This window comes from Urocampus carinirostris, chromosome 20, assembly GCF_059441175.1.
Source record: "Urocampus carinirostris isolate Australia breed hairy pipefish chromosome 20, RoL_Ucar_1.0, whole genome shotgun sequence".
NCBI lineage: Eukaryota > Metazoa > Chordata > Actinopteri > Syngnathiformes > Syngnathidae > Urocampus > Urocampus carinirostris.
In genome coordinates this window covers 27,475,116-27,487,782 of record NC_142368.1, presented here as the reverse complement: position 1 = coordinate 27,487,782, position 12,667 = coordinate 27,475,116, and the positions used below count along the sequence as shown (strand labels likewise).

Genomic DNA, 12,667 nt, shown 5'->3' with positions numbered 1-12,667 from the left:
TTCTTTTTAAAGTAACAGAAAGTTACTTTCTCTAGTTACTTTTACTAGAGTAACTCTGTTACCAACTCAGTTACTTTTTGAAAAAGTAGTGAGTAACTTATTACTTTTTTAAAGTGCCCAACCCAGCTCAAGAGATATGTTTTTGTGACGGCACATCTGAAGCACTAGTATCACTTATGGTGAGCACACATTAAAAAAACGGAAAAAAAGTTCTGCAGAAAAGGTTTCGGATACATCTTCCCTCGTAAATGTTGCTCATTTTATGTAATTTTCTTTTTCCTTTTAACCCCCAAAAATTGATTGTAAAATACTCAACATTTCAAATGAGCAAAATGTCATCTTTTGATCATCATATTATGTATTAAAGTTCACTTTACTCTTTAAAAAACTTTTTTCCATAAAGTTTAGACGGAAATCTGGATAATTTGTTATTTTAAGTACTTTTTCCCAAATGTTATTAAAACAAAATATAATGTTAAATATAAATATTAGAAATTTGAAACATTTTAATGTATGATATTATGTATACAATTTAACTATACTATATAAAAGATTTACTTTTTTCCATCAAGTTCTAACAAAAATGTTAATCATGAGCTCATTTTAAGTTCATTATTCTTATATTGCATAAAATCATTCCGTAATCTGTGAAATAAGTTAAGTAATATTATGCAGTCGTAAATACCCAGCACTGATACCAGTCTTTCACTTGGTAAAATTACTTTAAATTCCCCCCAAAATTGTATTAATTTACTAAGTTTTGTGTGTTCATGTACGCACGTTTTGTGTTTTTACAAACGTTTTTGTGCTAGCGTTTACTTCCGTTTTTGTGTGTATATATAAGGGAAATTATAGTATGATAGTTTGTATGTGCCTTTGTATGACTTTATCCTCAAAAGTAACTTAACAAAGCAAAAGATTATACCCAGGTGCTGTTTGTATTCTTTCAACAATTGTACCCTCTTGAGGCCCACTAACTTTTAATCAAGATGGTCTTCACTTTGGTGCGGGGAAGTCCGGGGAAGAGCTTTCCTCCCTTTTCAAACTATCTTGACTTGTCAGTGACGCATTGTACCGTTTGTGCACACCAGCATTATACGCTTCATTTAAACATGTGATTTCTGTCTAAACCAATCAGATTTGTTTCATGTATTAATTTGATCTTGTTTAAACCAATCAGATGATCGCAGCAAGGCTTTAGGGCTAGGACCTTAGCTTGGCCTTTTGGCTGAGAGTAAGTGCCCCGGCTCCTAGGCTTTATAGCGTATTATGAACTGACCGATAACGGATAATGGATAATGAATAACGAAGATAGAACAATAACCCTTAAAAACCCCAAACCAATCAGATGTGTTGTTGCATGACTGTGTTTTCAATAAACGAGTCTCTAGCCATTGGGGGTGTGCCATTGGAAGCAGACAGAGAGAAAGCTCAGTGGGACGCACCTCTGATAGAAGGGCTTTCAAAAGGGCTTTCAAAAACCTTGACAGTTTCTATATACGTTTTTGTGCACTTACGGACGTGTTGTGCGCATTCATATACTTTTTGTGTGCGTTCACGTACCTTTTGCGTGCCTTTATGTACTTTTGGTGCGTTTTTACGTCAGTTTTTGTGTGTTGACATACTTTTTTGTGCTTGTTCACGCCCCGTTGTTGTGAGTGTTTATGTACATGCTGATTGTTTTTTTATTATTGTATTGTTTACAGTTTATTTTTGTTGCACTTCAAGTGTATGATAAATTTGTTGCTGGTAAGGTCAAATGACTATTACAAGGTTCTATAACACAACTACCTGTCTGTTCTTCTCTATTCTACGGACTCAAATCCCACTAAGAATTTTTTTAATTCTTTGACATACCACAAATTATTTTCAAAGTAAGGGAACTTGTTACTTTCCCTGGTAACTAGTTACTTTTATGATAGAGTAATTCACTTAGGGAGTTTTTAGGAGAAGTAGAGAGTAACGATAACACATTTAAAGTAAAGAGCCCAAGACTGGTTGCCTACCTGGAGTTCCATCACCACATAGTTGAAGCGGTCATTGCGGCCAGCACTGACAAAGCGACACACATTATCTTTGCCTGTTAGGAGGGGGAAAAAAATGTAATAAGTCATGTTTTAGTGCATATTTTACATTGGAAATCAATACCTTTAAAAAGTATCACATTTACCTATTGATTTAGACATCTCATGTTCCACAAAGCTGAAGTACAGTTGCTTTGTGCACGTTTTTTTTCCTAACCTTTCACACAATTTCTTCATGTGCAAAGAGTTAACCCCTTATTGTTCCTGTAAAATTCGCCTAAGATTTCAATCAAAGACTTATCCAAAGTATATTGAATACTGTTCGTGAACCGTTTGGAGAACATGGACAGTTTTGGTCTCTTTTGAAAGGTATCATACTGAAGTTTTATCCCAAACTGTATCATTATCATTGCAAATTGAGTAATCCAAGTTGGAACACACAGACATTTTTTTTTCTTGCCTGAATTTTTTGTTGCACTCAAATGCCTGCAGAAGAGTGTAGCATAGGCATCTTAGCTGGAAAACAGGCAAGACAACAGCTTGAGGCCTGAAAAACTAAACATTGTATTTTGCACATTTTTCTAAAGGTAGGTTTAGGCGTTTCCAAAAGTGGCCATTTTGAGACGACCAATTAACAGCACTCAAACATTTGCAATTGAGTATTTTACTCTGGCAATGTTTTTCGACATTTAGAAAAAGTTGTAAATGTTTGTGCATACTTGCGCGTGATAATGTGGTCAAAATGAATCACAAGTAAATGTAAATGGTCTGCTTTTATAGCGCTTTTCAAGTCACTGACGACCTACCAAAGCGCTTTACAATGTGCTTCACACGTACCCATTCACACACGGATAGCAGCGTCAGCCATTCAAGGCAGCTACCTGCTTATCGGGGGTATTAGGGATTCAGTGTCTTGCCCAAGGACACTTCAACATATAACGCAGAGGAGCTGGGAATCGAACCTGCGACCTCTTGATCCCAAGACGAATGCCTTACCTCCTGGGCTACTGCCGCCCCAGGTGATATTACGCACGTTTATTTTGGGGTCTGATTTTAATACTCTTTGTGCATTTGCATACCGTTCTTTTCAGGATTTCTTTGGCTAACCTATGTGTCAATCATCATTTAATTTAGTTACTACTGGCTCAAGATAGGCAGGACGACAGCTGAGTGGTTAGCGCGTTCGCGGCACAGTTCTGAGGTCATGGGATCAAAAACAACTACCATTGTTCCTGTGCGGGGTTTGCACGTTCTCCCCGTACTTGCGGGGGTTTCTCCGGTTACCTCCCATATTCCAAAAACATGCATTTCAGGTTAATTGGCCGGTCCAAAATGTCCCTTGGTGTGAATGAGTGAGTGAGTGAGTTGTCAGTCTCTGTGTGCCTTGCGACTGGCTGGCAACCAGTTCAGGGTGTCACCTGCCTACTGCCCGAAAACAGCTGAGACAGCTCCAGCACCCCGCGACCCTACTTAAGATAAGCGGTGCAGATAATGGATGGATAGATGGCTCAAGATATTTGGAGCTAAATAAGGTGATCTCTGTTTTATCAATACAGGCCATTGTAGGCTAATGCGGGCTGTGGACCGTGAAAATAAGGCTGCAATTGGCCGAGAGTGGTGTCAATCAAAAGGTCGGTGGCTAACCGCCAGTTTGGAAATAATTCTAGGTGTCTTTTTATTTGTCAACAGGAATTATGTGTCGAAACAGACCGATTGCAACAAGGAACGTCCAACGATGCAGAAATCGTTTTAGGCTGATTTTTTTTTTTTTTTTTTTTTAAACTGTCGGCGTTATCGTGTGTTTTGGAGTAAATATTTTACACGGTTAGATTCGCTGGATCATCCAGGACGTAACAAAGCCATTTTATATACATTCAAACAAATTTGATGATGACCAGGGGACATAATTGGTTAGTTACGCCGAATTTATAGTTTTCGGGTATCTTGTTTCAGACTGATTGTGATGCTCCTGTAATGAGCAAATTTTGAAATGGTCATCTCATATCCCTAGTGCTTAAGCTTTCCAATGATATCTGGCATGACATATATATATATACATTTATACACATATATATATATATATATACATATTTGAGTGACTGGTGAAATCGTTAAATCACGTCTTTGTTTATCACCCATCAACAACCAGCAGCAACTCCCTCACATTTCAGGAGCACGAAGTCAGGCGTGCGCTGAATACCATAAACCCCAGGAAGGCAACTGGCCCGGATAGAGTACCAGGGAGGGTACTCAGGGACTGTTCCAATCCGCTGGCTGGGGTCTTCACCACCATCTTCAACCGGTCCCTGTCACAGGCGACCGTCCCACCTTGCCTCAAAACCTCCACCATCATTCCCGTCCCCAAAAAGTCAGCAGTGGAAAGCCTCAACGACTACAGGCCTGTAGCTCTCACGCCTGTGGTCATGAAGTGCTTCGAGAGGTTAGTGTCCCGGCACATCAAAAACTCCCTGCCACTCACACTGGACCCCCACCAGTTTGCCTACAGGGCAAACCGCTCCACTGACGACGCCATAAACACAGCACTTCACACCGTGCTGAAACACCTGGACCACCGGGGGAGCTACGTCAGAATGCTCTTCCTGGACTTCAGCTCAGCCTTCAACACCATTATCCCGGAGATCCTGGTGGAGAAACTTGCACACCTAGGACTCTCTCCCTCCATCTGCCACTGGATAATGGACTTCCTCTCCAACCGCCCACAGTCGGTGAAACTCGGTACCCACGTCTCTCCCACCCTAACACTGAACACTGGCTCCCCCCAAGGTTGTGCACTGAGCCCCCTGCTTTTCACCCTCTACAGCTCCGACTGCTCACCGACCCACCCCACAAACACTATTATTAAGTTTGCTGACGATACCACCTTGATCGGCCTCATCTCTGAAGGGGACGAGGCGGCATACAGGGATGAGGTTGAGTCACTTTCAACGTGGTGCTCGGAAAACCACCTCATATTGAACACAACAAAAACAAAAGAACTGATTCTGGATTTCAGAAGGAATGGCAGGAATCCAGCACCACTCATCATAAAAGGAGACTGCGTAGAGAGAGTCCACTCGTTCAAATTTCTGGGCGTGCACATCTCCGACGACCTCTCCTGGTCTGCAAACACCAGAGCGGTGGTAGGGAAGGCCCAGCAGCGACTGCACTTCCTGAGATTGCTCAGGAAAAATAACCTAAAACAGCAGCTGCAGGTGTCTTTCTACAAAGCCACAGTGGAGAGCATCCTAACATACTGCATCACGGTGTGGTATGCGGGGTGCACAGCAGCAGACAGGAAAAAGCTCCAGAGGATCATAAAAACAGCCCAGAGAATCGTCGGCTGCTCTCTGCCCAGTCTGGAGGACATTGCCTGCTCTCGCTACCTCAGCAGAGCAGAAAACATCGTCAAGGACTTTTCTCACCCCGGCCACCATCTCTTCGACCTGCTGCCTTCCGGCAAGCGCTACAGGTCACACAAAGCAAAAACGAACAGACTCAGAGACAGTTTCTTCCCCACAGCCATTACCACCCTAAACAGACACCGCACAAACAACTGAAAACTGTTGCAAAAAAAAAAAAAAAAAATACCTCACACGTATGTAAAATGGTACTCACGTACATGCTGTCTGCACTATGTTTGTTCACTGCTCAACAGACACCGCACAAAAACTGAAAACTCGTGCCAACACTACCTCATACGAATATAATGTTACTCAAGTCTTGTTCTTGCACATGTCGACTGCACTACGTTTAATGCTCAAATTGCACAATGTCTGACCATTTCCTTTTTTTGCACTATGATGTCTATGCTTGCACCAATGTATATGCGGACTATTTTTGCACCATGATGACTTTGCACCAAATGCAATATTGCACAACCATTACGATACAACGTTATCACGACAACCCTGTATGTAACATCCCACATGCTGACATTGCTGTGTAAATACCATGTAAATTATAACTATAGCCTTATTCCCCTTGTTTTATAACATTATCTTCTCTGTTCCTTTATCTTCTTGCTCATACCTTCACTATGTGTAAAACTGGAGTGTCATGCCCAATTTCGTTGTCACAATATGTTAGCCCATTTGTAACAATGACAATAAAGGTATATTCTATTCTATTCTATCAACAGTCCAACATATTGGACTGGGAACGTAAAAGGGTTAATGTGGATTTTTGCTCGTCACTCACCCTGCAGCTTCCTCAAGACGGCCGCTTCAGTCTTCTGCACTAGTCTGGGGTGTGTGGCGGACTCAACTTTTATGGCAAGGGTGGCCTGGCTCAGCAGGTCAAGGACCTCGTAGACCTCGCCAAAGCCACCTCCACCTATTTTTCTCACCTGCGAAACAGTGTGGTTGTTTTACTTTTGAGAAGAAATTGTGTGACCCACTTTCATAAACAGACAATAGAAAAGTGGTATTTTTTCTGGGCTTGACACAGACTTCCATGTAACCACAAATACGAACAAAGTTAAAGGGGTTTAAAAAAAAAAAAGTTAACTGTATTGCAAAAAGGTATTAAATTTGGTTCCATTTGCAGTTTTCACAACTAAAAAAAATAAAATAAAAAAAGAAATGATGCTAGCAAATCCTTTGCTCAAATATTTGTCTAACCGGTGCTGCAACTGGAAAAAGTTAGTGCAGCTCGAGGGATGTACGATACGGATTTGTTATTATTGCCTTTTCAGAAAAACAATATTTAACTATTGAGTAGTCATAAATACCAACACTAGATACTGACATGACGTAAACTTCCCTTTTCTCAGCACTTTATGTTACCTCCTTATTTCACTTTTTCATTTAAGCACAATGTAACAATTGATAATACATCTTACTCCGTTACTCTCTCAATAGTCTTCAAATATATATTTTTTCATTCACAGCATATTTTACACCTCACAGTTTTATTGCATGAATCATCTTGAGGCCCCTACATGTACTTGCGTGCATGCGTCCCCTCCAACTGAGTTCTGCCATGGCCATGCCCCCATCACGGAGATGGCTGGCATCTTATCACTTGCCTTGCTATAGCGTTTTGCCTTGTTCACAATTCCATGGGCGGCTTATTTCGGTGAACGACCACAAAAGTAAAAAGAGAAGATGGAAAAGACTACAAGTATAGAAGTCAGAATACCTTTGTAAAAGAAGTGCAAGTATGCTCCATTGTAACATGTGCTTTTAAGAGCTAAATTGTGCTGTTGTTATAACTTGCTAAATACCAGTTAGAGCAGCTTTTTTTCAACAGACAGTTGTGGTCAAAAGTTTAAATACACTTGTGAAGAATATGTCATGGCTCTCTTGAGTCTCCAGTTACTACTACAACTCTGATTTTTCTCTGATAGTGATTGGAACAGATAGTTATTTGTCACCCAAAAAAACATTCATGAGGTTTGGTTCTTTTATGACTTTATTATGGGTTAACAGAAAAATGTGCTAACTACTATGGAAGGGGGTTAATTGTTATTGCTATCATTATTGCTTTAATATCAGACTAACCGATGGCGCCTTGTTTCATCATAGATCTCCTCGTCAAGAGCAGAGCTGCCAAAGCAGCCGCAACTTAAACTCTTCCCTCGTTCTTACAAAAGGAATAGAAGAGGTTGGTTCGTCAAAGTATGGTACACACACACAGGTGGCTGGAATACTTACAGAGTAACGCTCTGCCAATTGTTATGCCTGCATTTTTTTGTTTATTCAGAAATAATAATTGTTGTGTTACATTAAGTAACGATAGGAGTGTATATTGCACATACGGTAGCTTGGTAATCTGTCGAGCCCTGTTGGAAGGTTATTTTTGTAATATTTTGTTCATTCAGTAAAAATATTGGGATGGATATTTTTTGTGACACATTAACATGTGTTGGGAAATATCCACTTAATATATGGTTGGATCTGTACTTCATTGTATTTGTATCTGCCACCACCCAGTCACTGTTTTGTTAAATGTACACATTATACATAACACATTAAAACAGAATTGTTGTGGAACTAAAATTATTATGGACCATGTACATTAATTCATTAGAAACATCAAATATTATACAATACACCAAAGAATATCAGTGGCTGTGTCCTTAAGACTTTGATAGTTTTTGACTTCAATAACCTCAAATTATGCCTTTTAGTTTTGGTGTACCAACCCATGATTTAAGGGGCCCCACCTGGCCACAAATATGAAAGATTCCCAGATGCACCACTGAGTAAGACTACAATTACGGTTGATAATGCAAATCTGAAGTGACTCAAAAGTCAGAATCATCCCATTTCAAATTGCATTTTTCCCAATTTGGATTTTAAAAACACCTGCAAACAATAGCATGTAGATTTTTTGCTCATATTATCTCAGATAATGAGAGTGCCGGGCAAAACACAAGGTTGTAAGATCAGTATCACAGATTTTAAAAATGTAATATTGTAAAGGTGAGACAATCTGGTGCTAAATTAAGAAGCAAGTGCTAATTCTAGTGAGCTTTTACCACTCTCCATCTGTTCCGGACCACATCTGCCGGTGACAGGATGTCTATATGCTCTTCACTCATGGCGAGTGTTCTCCTCTGCAGTCACAAACTGTGGCATCAGTGGCACCGACCCATCACTGCAAAACAGTCAAGTCGCACATTAAAACACACTAACCGACATTGTGATCGATCATAGGTAAGGATACATACTCGAAGGTGCTTTGATTTGTTGATTTAAAATTCCTTTTTAAAGTTTGCCAACTTGGATCATGCATGACATGCAAATCTGGAGCTAGCTAGCGGCTAGCATTTAGCTTTAGCTGTTTTTAACCGGAGCCCTAAGCGTTAAAATGACAAGGAAGGATGTTAAGTTTGATTAGGAAATCAAGATTAGTAACGAAGGAGCTGCGAGGCAGCAGGGAAACGAGGTGGCACTCGATGCTAGCGAGCATGTTTACCCAACGCGATGGCTAAAAAGCAGCGAGTCAGCAAGCGCGACTTCCCCGCCCGCGTTACCTCGCTTGGTTGCGCCGGTACAGAGACTCCATGGTCCGCTACTACATGACCACGTCATATCCTTCGGTTCCTTTATCTTGCGGATGAAGGGGAACATTTTGGAAAACGTGAGCTAAGCTAAGCCAGTTGATGAAGCTCACAGGGGCAACTGTGACGTCATAAAAGCTCCCGAACGAGAGCCGCAGAATCACCATGGCAACCATGTCACCACAACGCCGTCGAGCACAACATAAATCAACGTAGGCGTGTGTTTCGCAGATACATTTTCATTTTTAGGATTAGTAAACATCATATGCTATTGCTGTTAAAAATGTCGACAAAAATTGTTCAAACGTCATATTGTTAGAAAATGATATAAATAAATTGTGAATATGCTTAATTGCTGTTAAAAGTGTCGATAAAAATTGTTCAAACCTTACAGTGTTTATTTGCTTTTAAAAGTGTCAATGAAATTGTTCAAACCTAAGAATACTATTGTTAAAGACACAAAATTTTAATAAAGGGAAATGTTTGGTTTCATTTAAAACATCTCCCTAACTGTTCTGACATCTGGAGGTCAATTGTAGAACTGTTGCGTGGGTAACTTTACTGTACGAACTGCACATGACAATTTTGTAAAATAAGTGATTTCCCAACAAATTAAATGCTGTAAATATATAGCTGCACAACCACCCAAATGACCCATTCCAATGAGTATTTTATCTTCAGCAGTTTCGGTACGTAATGCATTTATCCAATTAGTACTTGTCTGCCCATATATGTGTGTTTTTTAAAAAAAGATGGGTCACGGTACTGCTCAAGAAGGTTACAATATAACTAAATTATTATTACGAATTTTCAAACATTATTTTGCGACATTCAGCTTGTCACATCCTTATTTTATTTGATTAAAATGAAATGAAATGATCTGCATTTATACAGCACATTTCAAGTCAAGATTTCCCAAAGCACTTTACATTGTGCTTCACATTTCCCAATAGCGGCCGTGCAGCCATGTAAGGCGCTAACCTGCTTAACCAGCTCAGTAGCCTAGATGGTAAGGCGCCCGCTTTGAGACTGGGAGGTCGGTGGTTCGCGCCCCGGCCGAGTCATTCCTAAGACTTAAAAAGTGGTCAGCGGCGCCCTCTGTTGGCTGCGGCTGCATCGGCTCGCTACAACGGGTCAGGTGCAATCGACATTTCGTTCTGTGTACATTGTTACACAGAATGACAATACAAGGAAATTATTATTATTATTATTATTGGGGTATTAGGGGTTCAGTGTCTTACCCAAGGACACTTCGACATGGAACACGAAGGAGCCAGGATTCGAACTGCGATCTCTTGATCCCAATACGAGCACTCTACCTCCTGAGCAACAACTGACTTACCTGCCAATGTCTTGGCAGGTAAGTCAGTTGTTGTCTGCAAAAGACACAGCACTTGTGGCTGATTCTCTGTATCTTCAAAATCAGTTTAGTAGTTTACTACTACTACTATTACGACTACTACTGCTACAACCTACATTCCGCGTTGTACATCAATGCTTTATTTGATAAGATTTTATTTACAACTAGTTCTACTACTACTATTACTACATATGATAATGTTAAAAATCATAAGAATACAAATAGATAATAACCTATGAGTTGTATGCTAATAGTTCAGAGTTAATACAATACAACACTGGTGTGAGACAGTGGTGTGTGATGTCACCATGGCTGTTTAATGTGTACATGGATGGTGTGGTGAGAGAGGTGAATGCTAGAGTATTTGGCAGAGGTGTAGAGATGATGAATAACAGTGGAACGGTGTGGCAGGTAAGTCAGTTGTTGTTTGCAGATAACACAGCACTTGTGGCTAATTCTAAGGAAACATCGAGAAGGTTGGTAATGGAGTTTGGAAGAGTGTGTGATAGGCGTAAGTTATGTGTGAATGATTGGAAGAGAAAGGTGATAAAGTGTTCACGGGATGGAGTGGGCATGTCGTAGGAAATAAGGTTAAATGGACAGGTGCTGGAAGAAGTTGAAAGCTTTAGGGTACTTGGGTTGTGATGTGGCTGCAGTTGGTGGAATGGAGTGCGAGGTATTGCAAAGAGTGAATCAAGGAAGCAAGGTTTTGGGTGCTCTGAGGAGAGTGATGAGTATCAAGAGTATGAATATGGATGTAAAGAGAGGACTGTATGAGAGTGTGATTGTGCCGACTGTGTTGTATGGCGCAGAGACTTGGAGCCTGAACGTAGATTTGAGAAGGAAATTAAATGTTTTTGAGATAAAGTGTTTGAGGATCATGTTGGGAGTGACAAGATAGATTGAAAAATGCAATTGTCAGAGACAGAACTGAAGTAGTAATGGAACTGAGCAAGCGTGTGTATATGAGAGTACTCGGTTGGTTGGTCACATGGAGAGGATGGATGAGGAGCAAATATTGAAGAGGATCTACAGAACAAAGTTGATGTCGGTCACCCCTCTCGAGGGATATGACCAGGGGCAGGCAGGCTGGCGGGCGGGCTTTTGTTTAGGCAGGCAGGCAATACAATTGAATATTATTGATGATGTAAGTCTGCCATTCAATAATTACAACAAATGAAATACCCCCTCATTTTATGAAACACATGTATGAGTGGCTGAAGAAATTATTCAATGATTTGAGCACTTTATGTCAACATTTTAGGGCTAGAAATTATGCATTTAATTCACATAAATTGAAATTAGTAAATTTCAAAAACAAACAAATAATCAATTAAAAATGTTCATGTCAGGTACCAGGACGGAATCTCGGACCCAATTGCGTTCGTTTTAAAGGAATCTTTATTGGAATGAGTTGTCAGAGCTTGCTTTGGACGCCGGTGTTTGTCAGTCATCAGCAGCGTCGGACGGAATGACAGTTCCGTGACAGGTACGCAGAATCGACACAGCTTAGCTCGGTGGCCAGGGCAGGAGAGTAGATTGTAAACGTGGGACAGAAACAGGTCGAAACAGGAGGCAGGCAGGAATCAAGCAGGAGAAGTCTTTGGTACTGGTAATCTGGCAAATCACACAGAGAGATACAAGTACGGTTGACACTCCCCTCTGGGTGCTGACAGCTTAAGAGGGGAGTGCCAGCCAATCAGAGAGTGTGCTCCTGCGCGCCAAACAATTGCCCCAGTTGTTTTCATTTTGGCAATCATGACAGTTCAACTCAATGGGCTTATTAATTAAGTATTTTGTATTTGTTTGTTGCAATTCCTATAGCCCATAACAGTGTAATAGGAGTTCACGATTCACGGTTAATGGAACTTAATTTAATTTGTTATTTTACGATGTATTAAAAGAATGTTTCTATAGCAATTGAAATATGAAATAAAATTATACACAAAATAAACCATAGTCTTCTATAATCATATAATTTTGCTACTTTTGAGAAAAGTTTTGTTCTTCTAATTTTGAATAAATAAAAAAACAAGTCCAGTTGGTAATCCAATTCTTTTAATCTAATTATTTTTGCTATTTTGATTTTTTAGATTTAAATTAAGAAAAAATACAAAACAAAAATAATCTTTCATGTTTATATATATATATATATATATATATATATATATATATATATATATATATATATATATATAAGCGGCACGGTGAGTGATTAGAGCGTCCGCGGCACAGTTCTGAAGTCAGGGGATCAAATCCAGTTACCAGCCTTACTGT

General features: G+C 40.0%; 1 protein-coding gene across 5 annotated transcripts in view; it reads right to left on the bottom strand.

The window, feature by feature from the left end:
- Positions 1-9,177, bottom strand: part of ttbk2b (tau tubulin kinase 2b) — a 64,420-nt gene extending 55,243 nt beyond the window's left edge. For 2 of the 5 annotated variants that reach the window (XM_088324589.1, XM_088324593.1), the window contains exons 1-4: positions 8,698-9,177; positions 8,506-8,624; positions 6,222-6,369; positions 2,007-2,080 (exon numbers count right to left, since the gene is read on the bottom strand). In XM_088324589.1, the coding sequence (XP_088180715.1) occupies positions 2,007-2,080; positions 6,222-6,369; positions 8,506-8,568 (285 nt within the window). In that variant the 5' untranslated portion in view covers positions 8,569-8,624; positions 8,698-9,177. The remainder of the gene's footprint in view (positions 1-2,006; positions 2,081-6,221; positions 6,370-8,505; positions 8,625-8,697) is intronic. The other 3 variants (XM_088324591.1, XM_088324592.1, XM_088324590.1) reach the window with 3 other exon arrangements.
- Between the last annotated feature and the right edge of the window lie 3,490 nt (positions 9,178-12,667).